We start from the raw sequence: 19,648 nt of genomic DNA on the forward strand, positions 1-19,648 counted from the left end.
ATATTGACATTCTAACCCCAGTGTCTCAGAACAGGACTGTGTTTGGAGATGGAGTCTTTACAGAGCTGCAGTTAAACCGAGGCTGTTTTGAGGGTGGGCTCTGATCCAATCTGCCTCGCGTCCTCCGCAGAAGGGATCCGGACACACAGATGCCAGAGGGGCACACACACAGAGCGCATCTGTCCTAATCGGTGCAGAGAGGCGCTCACCTGTGCAGCCATAGTTATAGATGTTGAAGGTCAGTGTGTCCATAATGTTCCTTAGTCGCTTCATGAGAATGGAATCGGGCAGCGACTTCTTAAGTGACAAGCCAAAAACGTCCAGGAAGGCAATGAGGGAGTACTGGTACATGGCGTTCACGAGGGCCATCTCAGACAGCACGAAGAACAGGATGGCCCCCCTCCTGGCAGCCGGCCGGTAGCCATCCCTCAGCCTGTCAATGTCCAAGGCTGTCTTCTCTGCCATCTTGAGCTTCTCCGATACCTAAAGAAAAGGTGTGCATCACCATGGAAACAAGGAGACTGGCACCCACACCAGGATGACTTACGAGATGGGCAAGAAAGTGAGGGATGCATGGGGCGCCTGGGTGCTCCGTCGGTTAAGTGTCCAACTCCTGATTTCGGCTCCGGTCATGATTTCTTGGTTTTTGAGTTTGAGCCCTGCATCCAGCTCTGCGCTGACAATGCCCCTCTTTCTCTGCCCCTCCCCTATTCATGTGCATGCTCACTCACTCTCTCTTTCTCTCTCTCAAAGTAAATAAATAAACCTTAGAAAAGAAAAGAGAAAAGAAAAAAGAAAAGAAAAGAAAAGAAAAGAAAAATTAAGGGATGCAGAGAACGGGCAGCAAGGAAAGCCATGCAGCACCCCCAGGGGCTTGGAGAGCACGGCCTGGATGCCTGTGGCTGGAAGCCCCGATTCTTCTAATGTTTTTAAATATTTGAGAGAGTGAGCGAGGGAGCACGAGTAGGGAAGGGCCAGAGAGGGAGACACAGAATCCAAAGCAGGCTCCAGGCTCCGAGCTGTCAGCACAGAGCCCGACGCAGGGCTTGAACCCACGAACTGCGAGATCATGACCTGAGCTGAAGTCAGATGCTTAACTGACTGAGCCACTTCTAATAACTTGAACTCAGAGACTCTTAGAGACTCTACTGTCCTTCATTCCAAACGTGGGGTACACCTCAATCCCAGAAGAGGGGCAGGTGACCCAGGCCCGACCAGGCCACACACAGCAGCCCCAGGCTGTGGGACCGGTCTGGGGCGGGGGACGTGACTTAAATGACTCTGGGGAACCTTCATGATTAGGGACAGGTAAAGATTCTCACTCTTTCTTTTGGGCCCGACCCTGAGGGGACATGAGGCCACACCCATCTGGTAACAGTGAGGGGAGGGGATCTTGGCTCCCGGGGAGGCAGAGAATGGAGCCAACCCAACAAAAGGCTCAGCCCAGACATGGAGAGAAACGGAGTCCTAATGACCTGCTTGGAGTCCTGGATCCAGGCCTGCCTGAAGCCATCCCTGGACTTTCTGTTTCCTAAGCTAATAAATGCCCTTTTGACTTAAGCCAAGTAGGCTGGGTTTTCTATCACTGTCACCTGAAGAGGCTGACCTGATGCACAAGGGTCCCTGGGGACACGTCTAGGGCTCCCCTTTCCCATGGCACACCCCAATAGAGGTGGTCTGTTCTCATCCTGCAAACCCTCAGGTGACTAAGAGCCCAAATCTGATGAGAGCACAGGTGGGCACCCCCCCTCCCGCACCCTCCTCCCAATGCCTTGGCTTTGAAGACCCAGGAATGAGTCCCTGAGATCATAGAGTCCAATTTTCTCCTTTGGAGAAATTTCTCCTTTTCTCCTTTCTCCTTGGGCACCTCCAAGGGCATCCAGGACCCCGGCCCCATCTCGCGTCCAGTTCAGTGCATTTCCCTGCAGTTTGTACCTCCATGGCTTTGGACTTGGTCTCCTCCAGGGTATGCACCAGCTCCACGTTGTCCAGCATGTTCCCCGTGGAGGTTGCCAGTTCCCGAAGGAGGGAGTCTTCCAGGTCCTTCAGCAGGTTCTTGTTCTCACTCGTCTCCTGGATGAGGTGCTCCCGCTGCTCCTCCAGCTCGTGCCTCTCGTAGGCCACCAGCACGCTCAGCAGCTGGTCCTCGAGCCCCTTCAGCGTGACTGCGGGGGGCAAGGGGAGGCCATCACTGCTGGGCGCCCCGGCTCCTCGCCTGCCACACGCTTGTGCCCGGGGCAGGCTGAGGCTGAGCCAGGAACTCGAGGACTCGGCCCTGCTGTCACCCTAAAGCCACAGGTCAAAACTGTCAGAACAACACAGAGACGCTGCTCCACTCCTGTGGGTGACAAGAGTGTGGAGGCCCCAGAATAAATACTGGGGGGCACCCGAGTGAAGAGCACACCCAGTCTAGTTAACGTATTTAAGCAGGTGCAGGCCAGCCCGAGAAAATGTGAGAAATGACATTCAATCCCGAACAGAACTCAGTCGAGAGACAGGGCGGAAATCCAAGATCATGCCACATATTTCAGCGCACAAACAGAATAACTTCCAGCCCCAGCACAACAGGGTATCTCCCCACTGTGGGCATGGCACCTGGGCCCTGGGTCCAGACTCAGCACATCCCAACACATGTACCCCACTGCCTTCCTAGGGGTGCCCAAACCTTCATCATTAAGAACTGGCCAGTTACGATACGGCTAGGAGCAAATGACCTGGGGTCACCAAACGAAATGCTGAAAGCCCTGATCCCCAACTGTGGTCTCCGTGGTAAGTGCCCTAATTTGCCACTGAGGCTCTGTACCTCCTTACCAGTGTAGTTGATGACCATGGCTTTCCCAAACACAGACGGGCTGTATCTGGGATTGGCCAGCTTGGTGTTTAGGTACAGTCTGAAATTTGAGTCGTAATCTACTTCCTTATCCCCCAGTATGATAAACTGCCGTCCTTGGGAGAATTTGATGTTCTTTTCTAAGACGTTGTCAATCACAGGATCGATGTACTCATCCACATCGTGGAACAGGAAGGGAGTCCCGTACTTTATGGCCATTTCCAGCTGCTTGAGGAAGTCAGGGTCATTGAAGGAAGCAACCTGCAAGACGGAGGCAGGCGTTGAGAGCCGTGCCCTCGGCACGTGTGCAGGGAGCATCTTCGCCTTCAGAGCGGGGAGTGGACATGCTCCACTGGAGTGCCTCGCAGGGGGACCAGAGGGAAGCAAAGTGTGAGACCCGCGGAAGCCAGAAACCCATGAGCAGCCCAAAGTTATCAGGAGAGTTTTCCTTACATCTCACAGAAGACCGCAAGAGCATCCAAACACAATCAGCAGAAATGTTTCTTTTTCTCGCCTCTTTTCTTCACCTCCCTCCAACCTCATGATGGCTTCAATATCTCTTTCCTCAAAATGTCTGGGAAAACTCTTCCTCTCTTCCAGCCCCAGAGCTTCCCTCTCCCTTTCCCTCCACCTCCTTTCATTATGTTCATTAACCTGCCTTCCCTCCCTCCCCTAAACTAGAACCCTCCCCCTTTAAGACTCCTACATCGGGCTCTGTGCTGACAGCTCAGAGCCTGGAGCTGCTTCGGATTCTGTGTCTCCCTCTCTCTCTGCCCCTGCTGACTCTCCCTCTCTCTCCCTCTCTCTCTCAAAAATAAACATTAAAATAATAATAATAATAATAATACTTGCCTCACCATAGCTGCGTGTGTATCTCAGAGGCAGACTTCACCCCCACCCCCCAATAGCATATACATACTTAGGAGCAAGGACCAGGAAAAAAATAAGGAAATAGTAAAAATGAAAATATGAATTTGCTAATTAGCTCAGCAAAAAGCGCCTGGGCCCCAGGAGTTGCACCCAGGGCGACTGAACACTTAGGCCCAGCAAAAAAGGAAGGAAAAAAACCCTGCACATGAGTGTTCACAGGGGCATTATTCATACTGGCCCAAAAGCACAAACAATCCAGATGTCCATCAATGGATAAATGGATGGTCAGGTGTGGTCTGTCCATGCAACAGAATGTTATCCGTCAATAAAAAGGAAGGACGCACAGACACCTGCTTGAAGACGTGACGCTGAGGGGAAAAAGCCAAACACAAAAGGCCACATCTATGATCCCACTGATGTGAAATGTCTACAAGAGGCAAACCTATAAAATACATCCATGGTGACCAGGGGTGAGGAGCGGCGGGGGGGNNNNCTGGAAACCACGGAAGTGTTTGCTTCACGGTGAATTTTACAATATGTGAATTATATCTCAATCAAAAGATACTGAAATATCTTTCCTCCCTTCCAGGAAAAGAAAAAAAAATGACCATCTAAGCCCTGGATGGGTAGGGGGCACAGAGATCTCCACCCTTGAGCTCCTCACGGCTGAGACTGCGCACAGGTAAGCAAGCAAAGCCCCAGGCAGGTTGTGCCCTCACACACTCGACGGGCGGGCAGGGGGGCAGCGGGCCCGGCTGGGGGTTCAGGACGGTGATGCTTCAGCGTTGCTGGGGCCCCCAGGGCTGTCAGNTCACCCTGGGAGGGGCTGGCCATACCCGCAGATTATTTTTCTCCTCTTTTCTCTTTATCCAGTTGAGGGCCTGTTGCTGGGGGTCGATGCAAAGGGGGAACCGGCTGGCCCGAGTGGTAAGAATGCCATTCTGAACCGAGAGCTCATCGGGGGGCAGTCCCTGAGATCCCCACCTGGAAGGGACAGTAACAGGGAAATCTATTTTTCTTGGCCAAGTTGTAACCAAGTGCTAAGGGTGGTAGGCCTGGCCTTCCAGAACAGTCTACCAATCGCAGGCTGCTCAACGCCCCGCAGGGTCCAGGTGGCTGGATTTTCCGTGCAGTCAGGAAGCAGCGTGCCGTGCCCTGACGGGGGGACGTCCACACGGACCCCCACCGCCACCCCAGGCACCCTCGTGCTCCGGGTCACACACACCTGCTGATCTCCACATCGTCCGTGAGCAGGCTTTCTAACCGGAAGGGCTGGCTCAGGGGAATCTCCCGCTCCAGGATATCATTCTGCCAGACTTGGTTGACCATCTGGTCACGGAACTCCCACGTGAACGCGCCCTCATAGCTCAGGAAGGCGGCGCAAAGCAGGCAGTCGCCCAGCAGCTTCACCCGCCGGTGCATCAGCTCATCCAGGTCGTTCAGCCACCTGGCACCGGGGACAGGGGCTACAGTAAGCCATTACCTTCTGGCACATTCGAAAGGAACATTCTAGAAGAACCGCCTTGACACGTTGCTAACGGGGCTAGCCAGAAGGCAACATCGCGGGAGACATTCTCTTCTTTTAGAGACAAAGACCGCCAGGTCACTGTGCAACACCCTACCCTAGTGAGCCCAGTGTTTTGGAAGGCTTTGTTCAACTGCAGGGCTCAGCAGAACCTAGCATCTAACTGGGGGGCTGGATGAGTATTTGCGGGATGCATCTAGTCTCCAAGCTATTTATCAAGTAGTAACCATGTTGTTTCCAAACTATTTAGTCAGTAACTTAGAGACACGCCCAGCAGAACCCATGAGCTCTGGTCCTGCTTGGTGACAAAATTCCACCCAAGATGAAAGGAAGTAGATGTTTCATTTGGCCTCTTCTGGTAGATGGCCAAAGTCTTCTAGGTTTTAGAAATACTGAAAATGGTTTGTTTCCTACAAGCAAACAGTATTTTTCTCGTGTTTTCCATATCCCTTTTATAGGTGTCAGATTAGAAACTACTATCAAAGTAGCTCTGGCCAAACGGCCTTGCCCCGAGGCATCCAACAGCCCCACCTGCTTAAACTTGAAGCTCAGGACTGAGCAGGAAGGACGCAGGAGCCCTTAGAAGACATCTGTCTGGCAACAGAGGTGGGCTCCTCCTCCAGACCCACCCCGGAGGCGCCCACTAAGCGCCTTAAAGGTCACTAAGAAGTAAACATTCCCAGGACAGAGGGCACTTTGCCAGAGGCCACCGGGCCTGTCTCCACAGCTGCGCTGCCTCCTTAACCCTTCATGATGATTTAATAAACCACAGAATGTGTAAAATGGCATCAGCCACCCTACACGTGATAATAGTAAAATCAGAACTTCCCCACACAGTTTTGAGATAAAAGTGCAGCAAGCCGCACGGCGAGAAATGGCGCCGACGGCGCCCGCGCGGACCAGAGCCTCAGAGCTCCCGTGGAGCCGGCGTCCGCTGCTGACCTCGTGTTCTCAGAGCCCAGCCCCGAGATGAGCTTGTCGGCGGCGATCAGCCGTCTCTCCATGATTTCGGCTTCTTCTTGTAGCTTCTGCTTCTCCAGAATGGCTGCCTCGTATTTGGCCCCCAGAGCCTCCAGTTCACTCTGGATCGCTGCCAGCTCATTCTGGATCCTTTCTAGTTCACGTTTAGTGAGGTAAAAGTTCCGCTCCAGCCTGGCCACCTATGTGAAGACAGTTCACAGAACGGTGGGGAAAGGGACCGTGGTGAGGCAGCAATGAAGCAGTGTCACCCGTGGGCTTACGTCCACACTGCGTTTCTAATGCTGTTCATACTCTTTGGGGCCGCCTTACATCCTGCTGAGGTACTCGGCTTCTTAGTCACCTCTTCAACGGTTTGCTGCATGAGCTCTAATCCCATTGGGAAAAGGTCATCCATCCACATCAGCAGATGGCTTAATTTCCGTATGTACAGAGACTGACACTGTGGGTCTAAGTCAAAGACTCAAAAGGATGCACTGAAAACAATACTGATCTCATGCCCACTTCTAAGTTTTCTGAACAACAAAATTCTGAGTTATAAAGCAACGTCAAAATGGGTCTTGGACGCCTGGGTGGCTCAGTCGGTTGAGCGAACGGCTTCAGCTCAGGTCATGATCTCACGGTTTATGAGTTCAAGCCCTGCGTTGGGCTCTGTGCTGACAGCTCAGAGCCTGGAGCCTGTTTCAGACTGTGTCTCCCTCTCTGCCCTTCCCCCACTCGTGTTCGGTCTCTCTCTCAAAAATAAATAAACGTTTAAAAATTTTTAAGAAAATAGGTCTCAAAATGATCGAATCAACCTTGTAACTCTCTTTGTATTGTGTTTTCTGACACAGTGATGTTACCCCCCCCCAAGAGGACATATGGCAACGTCTGGAGTCATTTTTAGTTGTCAAAACTCAGGGGTAGGGACAATGGCACCCAGTGGGTAGAGGCCAGGGATGCTGCTAAACATCGTACAGTGCACAGGACGGCCCCCACCATGGAGAACTGTCCAGCCCGAATGTCAAGAGCACCAAAGCTGAGAATCCTGCTTTAGCCATAGAGGACAATTTTTACCCATTTATCCTACTCTTTACACGCAAAATTTGAAAATTTTCCAGACTTTGGTTCTGCCAGTTCATACCGTCTGGAGGAGAGTTATAATTCAGGGTTATCATTTACTAGTGCTGGGGGGGCAGGGGAATGTTTATGCGATTTAAAATCAGAACCCTGTCAGAATGTTTCCAGCAAAGCTGTGGACATATTAAATGTGACTCCAGATGGCTCCCTTGGCAGCAGTGTTTAGGTCTCACACATGGACAATACCTTCTCTCTTTTGGGTTTGATTTCTCTGAAAACGTCACAGTAGCCCATTACAGCTTCCACAAACTTCAGCATCCCCAAGCCTGCTTTGCTCACAGCTTCCATTTCTTCAATTGTGGTATTGAGAGTCTTCAAGAGACCTAATGGTCAAAGATGCAATGATTTCAATGAGTGACAAGCCTCATCTTGGGAAAGTAAAATGGGAAATAAATTGCTTATGGACAAGTGTCAATAAATGAGTTTTGTGTAGGTGGATGATTAAGGTGTGAGTGAGGGGCACATGTTACTGCCACCCAGGACATCCAGGCACTTCCATGTGACATCAGGACCCGGGGTGTCCATGGGGACCCCCAACTGTGCATCAAAGTGGCTCAGAGCAGGCAGCTAGCTGGGATTCATAGGCCATGACAGGTCACCATCACCTCTACCCGCACCCTCACCCCGGGAATAATTTCACATGAATGGCGACCCACCCAGCCAATATTCAGGTAAAGGGAGGTCCTTGGGTTTTTGCAGTTGTTGTTATCCTTTGTGTTTCATTTGGTTTTGTTACTGAGGAGCTGAGAAAAGGCATTTGACAATAACGTTCTGAACAAACCATGAAAATAAACAGTGACACTATGAACCTGAATGGTCTTTTGCAAAGACTAACCTCATTCCCACTGGCTAAACATCTAGGCAGTTCAGGAATCAAGTTCAAGGGGAATGTGGGCATTCTATAATTGAGGACAGAAAGGCTGGCTGTGAGTGGTGCCAACCCCTCCTCACCCATCTCCCAGGGATCTACAGAAGACATTATACTGGCAAAAAGTGCAAGGGAAAAAGTCAAGGTTAGACCATCTCTTGCACCACCATGCCTAATGGACAAGATGCCCAGAAGACAAGGCCAGACTGGATTCAGTCAGAAGGTCCTGTTTCCAAAGGGGGAGCACAAGAGTGATTGCTGTCAAACATTCAGATGGCATCGGCTGCTACTGCCCATCCTGCACCCAGGCTTTCCGTGTCACCCAACAGTGCTGCCATCTTCCTCTGGGAACAGTCATTCAGCCTACTCCCTCCTTGCTCTCCATCCCTACTCCCAAGACTGAGATGCCAAACTGAGATCAACCCTGGCTATTCCTACCTTTGTCTACCCTCACCTCTAATATTTTTGACTTGGCTCTGGGTAATCGAATCAAAATCAATCTCCATCAGAGACCTCAGGAAATTAGGGTCAGACATCATGCCTTTGGCAGTTTTCCAGTTGAGTTCCTTGTACCCCTTCATGATGAGGATGCACTCACACACCGTTTGCACCTGTTTGGGGGGCTTAGCAAAGGACCTGGCGAGAAACAAAGACATATGTGAATCAGACCCAGGAGGTGGCCAGGATCTAGCCTAAATGAGATTTCCAGAAAAAAAAAAAAAAAATGGCTCAACCCAGAGTCATTTCTTAGAGGTGACATTACATGGAAGCCAGAGAAGCCACGTCCCAACACGGACTTGGGCTCCTCAGGTCAGCTTCTCCACAGCAGGGACTGGTCTCATCCATCAGGTGCCAGATCAGGCTCCCAGGACCTGATGGCATCAGAATCACGGGGGTGGGTGTCATTTAAAATGCAAACCCAGGCCACAAGCATCTGAGTCAGTAGGTCAGGGTGGAGCCTGAGAATCTGGGCTTCTAATTATACCCCAGGGTGGGGCTCCTTAGACTTTACAGCTTAGCCACTGTCATTGCCATCCTCCTCCTCCTCCCCCCCATCATCATCCTATTTTCCGTTTACTTGATGAAGAAACAGGGCTCAGAATTTCACACAGCCTGCCTATGTTCACACAGCCGGTGGGGTCTGGGGTCCCCACATCCCGGGCTCCTCCCAGGCTAGATCACTCCGTTTCCTTGGTCTTTGATGAGACCTGACCACCACTCTTCTGAGCCAACACTCAGATGTCCAGAGCCCTCAACCCTCAGGAACAAGACCCAAAGAAGCAGGAGACAGCACGGCAGCACAAAGACCTGGGAAGAAACAGGTGGCACATTAAATGGACCCGGGGGGACCGCTTGGTGGCCTGCTGCTGGGCAGTGTCTACAACCCAGATGAGCTGTGCAGACACCCAAACTGTGAAGAGAGACAGAAGCATCAGGAAAATGATGAATAAAAGGCAAAGGGAGGGAAGGAAAAGGGAGAGAGAAGAGTAGAGATAACAGAGGCCCCAGAAAGGGAGAGGGCAGCCTGGGGGGAAGGGAGGCAGGAGCCCAGCCATTCCAGCAAGGGGCCTGGGTGATCCAGAGGCGAGAAGGAGGGCGGGAGGGAGCGAGAGAGCGAGAACGACTCGACCAGCACAGCACTGTGGGGACGGTCTATACTGGGCACACGCCCCACCCATCCCAGCCCCAGGACCCCCCCTCCTCGCGTGCGGACAAGAGAGGAGAGAAGGAGCCACGCAGGGTAAGGACAAGCCAGGGCAATGACTCCAGCACAGAGACCGATGATTAAAGTAATGGTCCTGAGTCACCAGGGAAAGGTTCAATTACACCGGCACTAGGTGCTTACGAAAGCAGGCAACGCTGTCAACTGCCTTTAAAAGGTTTCCTTCACGGTTGACGAAGGCCAGGCCCAGGCCACTGGTCTTTGACTAATCCGAGAAGGAAAGGATCAGGGAGATGTTTTCAGATACATGACAGAAAGAGCCCTGGCCTCGGTGGAGGATCCTGAGTCCTTGGGCAACTTATAAACCACCCAGAGTTCTCAGTTTTCCCATCTGTAAAATGACGAAGCAGAACCAGACCTTCCCACTCGGAAACCCTGTGAGTCTATGAAAGTGAAGTTCTCTGCTGTCAGCTTACAACACTGGTCCCTGCAACCTTGTTTATACAGAACACATCGCTGTCGTAACACACGGTAACTGAGGTGTTAGTAATCCTGAGGTCCGTCTGGGAAATAGAAACATTCCTGTTTCATTTGATTCTTTTCTCCGATCACAAAAGAAACTCGGGTGAGAGATGACGACGATGCCACGCTCCCCGGAGGGGAAGAATCATCACAAACCCGACTCTCTCCCTTCCCTCCCTCTAACCCAGACACTCCGACTGTCTCTGCTTTTCCCTCAGGCCAAGCTCCTTCCAGTCTCAGAGAGGGTCCCCCTCCAGCCTCTATCCTACAGCTGTTGAGTCCCTCTTCTCTCGTCACGTCTCAGTTTATATGTCACTTCCGGGGAACACCTTCCCTGACTACCCACCCGCCAGACTAGGTCAGGTTACCCCCGTTTTCCACAGTCATAGCAGCAAAGACTTTCCCATCCTAACCTTCTCCTGGGTGACCTTACTGTACGTGTGGGGCCCCAGCACCAACACCCGTGCCTCCCCGAGTGTCAGCTGAACGCAGTGAAGACCCAGCTCAGCCCCAGTGCCGTGCAGGGTCACTGGGTAGGTGGTAGGCACCCAAAGACTCCCGAATGAATGGAAGGCAGAAAGGTAAAACCACAAGCCGGTAACAAAGGGAGCTTTTTATACTATGGAGGAACATCCACTTCTAATCTTCATGACTCCAAATCTTCTTGCCTTAACATCTGATGATTTCTACAAAGGGGATTGAGCCTTGTAGAAAGAAAGTGCTGTTTAAAGCATAATCAAAGGATTATGAAATTGTCAAGATGTAAGTGCTGGCTCACCACACTTGACATCCAAACGACCTAAAGAGAGCCAGATTATAGCCATCTGGAAAAAATAAATTTGGATAAAAATAAAATTGGATCCACTGGGTTTGCACTGAACCCCAGGAAAAATCCCCAAAAGATCAACTATTTAACCATAAAGAATCAAACTGTAAATGCACAGGAAGAAATCATGGGGAAGTTGTTTTATAATCTTTCCATTCTAAGCCCTTTTGAGGATGACATAATATCCCAAACCCACAAAATAAAACATTGCTGAAATCTGCCGCATAAAAATCTTATGCACAGCAAACACAAAACACACACAAACCTCATAAGCAAAGTCAAATGGCCAATGAACCACTGGGGAAAATATCTGCAACTCACATCACCTCCCTATTACATAAAAATCCACTGAAAATGGATGAGAAAAGAAGCAACAACAACAACAACAAATAAATGGGCAAAGCATAGAAACAGTTCACAGAAAAGGAAATACACACGAACCTCACACACATTTTTCACATAAAAGGCCAGCCTCACTCACAATAAGGGGAATGTACATTAAAACTACACAAATACCATTTTTCATCTACAAAACAAGTAAAAATTCAAATGCGTAATGATGCTCTCTGTTGGTGAGGCTACGAAAAAGCAGGCACTCCCACGAATTGTCTGCCAGTGGAGTGCAAATTGGCTCTACCCCCAGGGAGAGCACTAAATAACAGCTATAGACGTTATAAACGCACACACCCTTGGACTCGGCAGTTCCACTTCTGGAAATGTATCCTTCCAGCCAACTTGCCCGGCTGCACAAGGAAGTGTGGTCGGCGCTATTCTTTGCCACACAGTTGTAAAGGCGAAAAGACTGGCAACAAGCTAAAGATTCAAATACTGGGGCTGTTTAAATCGATGGTAACACAGCCATACAATGGAATGGGATGCACTCATTTTAAGTATTGGGGAAGTTCATCACATATTGACATGCAAAACGTCTCCAAGATGCATTGTTCAGTGGACAACACAAGGTACAGAAAAATGTGTACAGTATATGACCATTTACACACCCAGAAAAGAAGGAAAAAAATACACAGGCATCCCTTGTTCTGCTTTTAAAATCTAAAGTCCGGAACTGAAGAGACACTTGTACACGTGGTTGCTGTGACCGTGCATAAAACCCTCTGATGGACGTGTGAAAACCAACAGGCAGTGCTACCTGTCATGGGGGGAGGGGGAGGGGGTCTAAGCTGATGGGTCAGTTGGGAGGGGACTTTCACACGTCATTTAGGTGTCAGAGCCATCCTAGCTAATGTTCACTTGACACTGACTGTGTGGTCAACCCAGTCCTGAGAGCTCTTCACATAACTGGTCAATCGGTCCTCACAACAGCCCTGAAGCCATGGGGACAATTATCATCATCCACACCTTACAAATGAGGACACTGCAGCACAGAGAGGTTGGGTGACTTGCCTAAGGTCACACATCCCCTAAGGGGCAGAGCCATGCATGAACCTATTCCCTACTCTGATCATTACATTTTTAGAAATTATTTCCTTTAGGTCATTGGCCACTTTCACTTCCTCAGGAATGAGCTGAGCACTCTGCTCACACCTGTCTCAGGCGTGATACGGCACGTCGTGCTAGCCGCAGGGGACACACAGCAAGCTCTCCACTTCGTTCTGCAGAAGGCCCGGCTCCCCCTCCCCCTCGGGTCGAGCCGGGTACTCACAGCCCCATTTCTCCAAATAATCCCCTTCAAAACTCCTTCCCCGCTCCCTGCTCTCACAGCACGTTATGCTGCTGACCTGGGAGTGGCACCCAAAACGTGTACACCTGGTGGTTGGCGATTTCCCCCGAAAACACAGACGCTGACGGTCTGTCCTACGACTCAGCTTGGTGTGCGCTTCTGCTCTGTTCGGGCACCTCCGCCTGAACTTCTGCCGCGTACGACGCAATCCTGCAACGTCCGTCCTTACACGTTCATTCAACCACCCTTTGCAAAGCGGAATTAACGACCTCTGCCAACAGCAGCCGCCGCAGGTGACCTCCAGAGACCTGCTTAGGTCCCCTGCCCTGGGACGAGCTGGACATGCTTCAAGTCCACGTGTTTCACTACTAAGCAAACGACAAGGGCCCAGCCTTTGACGAGGAAGGCCGCTCAGCCCTCAGGAAGGGAGAGGAGCACAGAGAACGAACATCGTTCTGCCGGGAGCCCAAGATGCAAAGGCAACCACTGACTTGGAAACAGGCGTCTCTCACAGGAGACCTGGCTGTGGGGCCAGAGGACCCCAACCCTTTCTGAAAGTAAGGACGTGATGGGGAGAGAGCAGAGAGCAGAGGGTCCTGGACCAGAAGGAGAGGAGTGTGGGGCCGGGCGGCGCAAGCAGCGAGGCTGGCAGACGGGGCGTGTTCCTTCCCGGCTTCAGTCTCAGTGCGAAATTTATCAGCAAGACCCATTACCGGCGCCCCAGGGAGCCCATGCTCACCCACCGGCCCCACACCAGACCCCTTTCCCTGGAAGGCCTCTGGCTGCGGGGGATGCAGGCATTTCACAAACTGATCTGCTGATGTCCAGGAGCCACAATGAAGAGCCACTCTCCCACCCTCACAAGCCCATCTGGCCACAAATGGATCAGAGCCTTCCCCGGTCGACTCTCAGCTGGCAGCACATCTTCGTCAAGCTATGTTCAGCAGGGCTCTGGCCCCCTGTGGCAAGTGCCCTAAACAGACACTTGTGTCGTGTTTCCAGGGAAGAGCATTGGCTTACAGAGCTCCACCTCCCCCCACACATCCCGCTCAGGAACTCAGTCCCTTTTTGCGAGTCAGCCTGGGTCCGAAGTCAATAGGCTCTGCTACCTTCTGGCTGGGGGGACCAGGGTGAGCCACCTTACTGACCTGGGCCCCACTTTCCTCATCTGCAAAGGAGGATAATAACAGTACTAACAGTACCCACCATGGAAAGTGCTTAGCATGGTGGCCAGCACGTGACATAGGTCCATAAATGCCTACTCCCGCCATGATTATCATAACTGCTGTCAGGACTGATACGGGCGGCCATGCACACTTGGAAACCACCATCGGTTACCTAATCTCAGTCACATCGGATTTGTCCAGCTTCTGCAGCTCCAGCTTGGCAGCCTCCAGGATGGGCATGACCTCAGCGAGGGCTGTTTCGGCCTCGGCCTTCTCCACTGCAATGATCTTGTTTTGTTCTTCTATCTCCATGGCTTTTTCTTCTGCAAGCTTCTTCTTTTCCTCGGCTATGGGAGGAAGGGGAGGCTAGTGAAATTACTGGGCATGGGGGGCGGGGGGCCCACTACCATTGAGACAAAGCAGCACACATCCCTCCAAGGTCAATGGTGGGCTGTCGGGGGATCTAATGAGCTTTGCCCAAAATGGCGGCCTTGGGTGCTCCCGCTAGAACAGAAATCCTATCGGGCATGAGGTCTCTAACGGCAGGACAGCCGCTCTGACTCTGACTGGCCCGCCCGTGTCCCAGCACTCCATCCCACAGGACCGTCCCCCAACCCTGTGTGGCCAGTGTTAGCCGAGGACACTAGGGCCACCCTCCCTGTCTGTCTGGCTGAGATCTCTCTGCTCCTCATCACCTTTTCCTGTGTCTACTCAGGCCCAGCTCAAAAGCCACCCCTCCTAGGTGACCTGCCCCCTCTATTACCCTAAATCTCATTGCTCTATTTGCTCCACGACACTGATCAAAATCTGGAAGTTGATCTAATTATTGGCTGATTGGATTGTCTGGTTCCACTCACTAGAATGTAGGCATCTCCCCAAGGTCTGTAATCCTAACATTTAGGACACGGTTTGGCTCGTCGTAGGTGTACTGGAATGAAGAGGGTCCCCCCAATGTCCACATCTACCCGGAACCCCAGAATGTGACCTTATTTGGAAAAAGGGTCTTTGTAAATCTTAGTTTACATGAGGTCATACTGGGTTAGGGTGGGCTCTAAACCCTATGGCTTATATCCTTATAAGACCATGGGGAGCTTTTAATCTTGATGAGGTCCCAATAGTTCATTTTTGCTCTTGATTCCCTTGCCTTTGGGGATGTGTCAAGTAAGAAATTGCTGCGGCTGACGTCAAGGAGGTTGTTTCCGGCTTTCTCCTCTAGGATTTTCTTTTTAAATATTTTTATTTTATTTCTAGGATAGAGAGAGACAGCGTGAACAGGGGAGGGTCAGAGAGAGAGGGAGACACAGACTCTGAAACAGGCTCCAGGCTCTGAGCTGGCAGTCAGCACAGAGCCTGATGTGGGGCTCGAACCCACAAACCACGAGATCATGACCTAAGCGAAAGTCGGACGCTTAACCGACTAAGCCACCCAGGCGCCCCGCCTCTAGGATTTTGATGGTTTCCTGTCTCACATTCAGCTCCTTTATCCATTTTGAGTTTATTTTTGAGTGAGAAGAAGGGGAAAATAGTGGGGAGAGGGAGGGAGGCAAACCGTGAGAGACTCTTGAATGCCGAGAACAAACTGAGGGCAGATGGTGGGGGGGGGGGGAAGGGGAGTGATGGGCATGGAGGAGGGCACTTGTGGGGATGAGCACTGGGTGTTATATGGAAACCAACTTAACAATAAACTATTAAAATAAAATAAAATAAAGGAAAAAAAAGAAGACAATGGGGAGACCCAGAGACCTAGAAGGAAAGAGGGAATGTGCCAGTGGCGGCAGACATTGAGATGAACCTACAAGCCAAGGAAATGCCAGCAAACCAGTAGAGGCAAGGAAGGAGGGAGCATGGCCCTGCCCACACCTTGAGTTTAGACTCTGGTCTCTAGAACTGTGAGACAGTAAACTGTTGTTTGAAGCCTCCCAGGTGTGGTCATTTGTTGGGGCAGCTCTAGGAAGCAAATACACTGCCACCTGTCTGAGGGCACCCAGCTGGGACCGGAGCCCAAGGACCTGAGCGTCACAGCCATGCCCATCACATCACCGCCTTGGTGTGTCGCAATCCTGTGCGCCCTGGGGCCCTGTGAAATTCGTGCTGACTTTGCTTCACCAAATGGCCCTCGGGAAGCGACACAGTGGGCGTTCCAGAAGCACACTGAATGTTGGCCGGATGCCCTAATATTTTCCAGTGAGGCGTTTTCTTGGCATTCATCTTCACGGCCAACAAGCAAGCGCTGACTGAACGTCTACAGCGTGCAAAGCGCGTAGGGGCCCTGACACTATGAAGGATCCCGGTCCCGGGACAGAGTTTCTTGCTGGAGAAGCAGGAAGACAAATGCATGGGAAGCAGGGTGCAAGGCACAGCTGTGAAACCGTCAGAACCGCAAAGCCGAGTGGAAACCACCAGAACGGTCGGGGTGCCGGGAAGAGGGATCGGCGGGGGAAGTATTTAGGGAGGAGGTCCCGGGGCTGGGCCGGGTGGAAGGGGCTGGAATAACTGTGGGTGAGCTCCGTGCGTCAGGCAACGGGCACGAGGGGCCCGCGAAGGCCACACACAGGAACGCTCCTGGTGCTCCGGAGACAAACAGTGGGCTTCCACGTGGCCTCACGGGAACGTCCCCCTGGCCCATCTGGGGGGGGGCCCTGCGCCCACACTCACCTATGGCCGTGTTGGTGGCAATCTCCTGCAGCAGGGCCTCGCAGGCAGCCGACTTCTCCGCCAGCACCACCTTCTGCTCGGCCAGCTTCTGGTTCAGCTCATCCAGCTGGATGGTGGCCTCCTTCAACTTGTCCAGCCCCCCTTCCAGACGCTTGCACTGAGCTGAGGAGAGAGAGGGCCTGTGCTCCTCGCCAAGGGGGGGCGCCGTTCCCAACACGCCCAGCAAGCACGCCGCGGCCTCACTGTGATTCGCCCAACTTGGGCTCAGCCGAAAAAACTCATCTTCAGGAGACGTCAAGCATCGCCTCCTCCACGGCCACGCTGAGACAGCACTGGCCAACACGAGTGTATTTCTGAAAACAGTGCTTCACGTGGCCAATAGCCAGAGCCAGAGCATTTTCAAGAGCACTTTCCAGCAGAGCACGTTGCTGCCATCAGACAATATCTCTAAGCTGTGAAAACGCAGAGCTACAAAGTGCATGACCCAACACTGATGAATAAACATAAGAGCGTGACAGGCCTCTGCCCACCCAGAAGCAGCACTGTGAGATGCAACTCTGAGCACGCTATACTTCGCCTCAATCCTGATTATTCCCTGTCTTGCTAAGAAACACCTGCTTAAAGAAAAAGTCAGCACTTGGATCCTTACGTATTCACCACCCCGTTCCGAGTCTTACCTATGTTATACTGAGTTTTCTCATCCAATAATTTTGAGTATGTGTTAATAAAATCAAGGTAGTTTTTGGGAGTTACATAGTTGCTACGCCTCAGTTTCTGTAGAAATTGTTTGCTGAATTCACCCACGGACTCGTGGACCAAAACAACGTGCTCTACCACACCATCTATGTTTTCCACCGGGATCATCGGATTAGTCCCTGAAGAGAAAGGAACAGAAAAAAAATGCCTCTTACACATGGAAAAGGGGAGTTTCCCAGAGTTAAACATAGAATTCCTTGTGACTTAGCAATTCTGCTCTGAGACACGCACCCAGAAAGACCTGAAAAGTGGATTAAGGAGATTCACACAGGCCAATGTTCACAGCCGCACTATTCACAACAGCCAAAAGTGGAAGCGACCCACATGTCCATCAACAGACGGATGAGTGGACGGAACGTGGTCTGTCCACACGGCGGAAGGTTACTCGGTTCTAAAAAGAAAGGAAATCCTGACACACGACACAATGTGGATGAGCCTCAAACGCATGCTGAGTGCAAGAAGCCAGACACAAAAGGACAAACGTTCCATGATTTGACTTAATACGAAGTGTCTAGAACAGCCAATTCAGAGACAGAAAGTAGAACGGGGGTTACCAGGGGGTGGGGGGGACAGGAAGGTCGTGTTTTATGGAGACAGTTTCAGTTTTACAAGACGAAGAGGGACCTGGAGATGGGTGACGATGGCCGCACAGCAGTGGGAATGTTCCTCATGCCACCAACTCTGCTCCTAAAAATGGCTAAAACGGCAAATTTCAGGTTATACCACGCTGAAAAAGTGATATAAAAGTATGTTTTTAAGTGCTTTTCTAAAAGTTTATTTACTTATTTTGAGAGATGGGGGAGGGGAGGGACACCGAGAGAGGGAGAGAGAGAATCCCAAGCAGGCTCCACGCTGTCAGTGCAGAGCCCGGCTTGGGGCTCCATCTCCCGAACTGTGAGATCACGACCTGAGCCGAAATCAAGAGTCGGATGCTTAACCGACTGAGCCACCCAGGCAACCTGATGTAAAAATGTTTAATAGAAAGAGAAACCAAAAGAGTAGCTGTCACTTGGTTGGTGGCTTTCCTGGACCCCAAAACTGATCTGTGCTCTGGCAGTTTCTCTTTCCCTGCCGGTAGGAAGGTCTGTCCCCTGGATGGCTATGACACTGTCCGGGGAGGGGCTTGGAATTTCAGGAAGGAAATGCACCCAGGGTCCCTGCTGTATCCCAGCACATACTGGCCACAAGGATGGTCTTCCTTTAAGTCTGTTCAAACAGTCAATCCTCTCTTCCAGGGCTGAGATCACATCCCTTGGCTTGTCTAACAGATGGCAAAACACACTCACCTCAAAGCAGAATGTGCATTTTTTCTGCCAAGAAAAAAACCCTCAGCAAATTCCACGCGGCGTTATTTACGACACTGAATCACCGAACGCTAACCTGAGCGCTAACACAGGGAGGCGGCTTGTATGCGGAGGTTGGCAAACCACGTGGGACAAAGCCAGCCCACTGCCTGGTTTTGTAAACAAAGTTTTATTGGAACACAGCTACACCTGTTCGCTTACATACCATCGATGACTGCTTTCATGATACAATGGCAGAGCTGAGTAGCTGCAATGGAGACGGAGGACCCATGGAGCTGAAAATATTTACCTTCTGGTCCTTTCCAGAAAAAGCTTGCTGATCCCTGAGCCACACCAGCAGGACGGAGCCATTCCCTTAGCCCCTTTAACCATGAACCTACATTTTGATTAAAAATAGGAGCTCTCCCTGCATAAAGGGACAAGTTATCTATTTACTGAAATCATTTTTATAAGGTGGAAGCCATTTACAGGGGCACCCAGTGTCATTGGGCAGGAATCCGCTCAAGTTAGGTCCAGGTAGAAAGATTGACCCTGAAGATGAATTGCCTTGCTTTCTTATTTTGAAGATTAAAATTTAATAATCAAGGACCTAGGTGTTTGAAACTACAGAGCAAATTCAGCGTGGATCGATAATCAGTCCTCTACAAGGTCCTTCCTTTTGGGTCAGGAAACAGCACACTTATCCTGTAAGGAGCTGAACAGTAAATATTCAGGCTTCGTGGGCCATATGGCCTCTCCTATAATTGCTCAGCTTTGCAGTTGTGGCCTAAAAGCAGTCATAGACACCATGGCCATTAACCAATGAGTCAGTGTCCCAATCACACTTTATTCACCACAACAAGCAGGGGGCCACGCTGCCCCAGAGGCCCTGGTGTGCCAACGCCT

General features: G+C 51.2%; 1 protein-coding gene across 1 annotated transcript in view; it reads right to left on the reverse strand.

Annotated features, from left to right (window-relative positions):
- The window catches only part of DNAH10 (dynein axonemal heavy chain 10), a 144,433-nt gene that overhangs the window by 11,037 nt on the left and 113,748 nt on the right, over positions 1-19,648 (reverse strand). Inside the window, exons 55-65 of the mRNA XM_077747983.1 lie at positions 17,381-17,578; positions 16,704-16,865; positions 14,221-14,395; positions 8,645-8,826; positions 7,509-7,645; positions 6,168-6,385; positions 4,926-5,147; positions 4,537-4,684; positions 2,812-3,091; positions 1,936-2,165; positions 210-483 (exon numbers count right to left, since the gene is read on the reverse strand). Of these exons, the coding sequence (XP_077604109.1) occupies positions 210-483; positions 1,936-2,165; positions 2,812-3,091; positions 4,537-4,684; positions 4,926-5,147; positions 6,168-6,385; positions 7,509-7,645; positions 8,645-8,826; positions 14,221-14,395; positions 16,704-16,865; positions 17,381-17,578 (2,226 nt within the window). The remainder of the gene's footprint in view (positions 1-209; positions 484-1,935; positions 2,166-2,811; positions 3,092-4,536; positions 4,685-4,925; positions 5,148-6,167; positions 6,386-7,508; positions 7,646-8,644; positions 8,827-14,220; positions 14,396-16,703; positions 16,866-17,380; positions 17,579-19,648) is intronic.

The sequence above is a fragment of the Crocuta crocuta genome, unplaced genomic scaffold, assembly GCF_008692635.1.
Source record: "Crocuta crocuta isolate KB4526 unplaced genomic scaffold, BGI_CrCroc_1.0 scaffold29, whole genome shotgun sequence".
Lineage (NCBI taxonomy): Eukaryota > Metazoa > Chordata > Mammalia > Carnivora > Hyaenidae > Crocuta > Crocuta crocuta.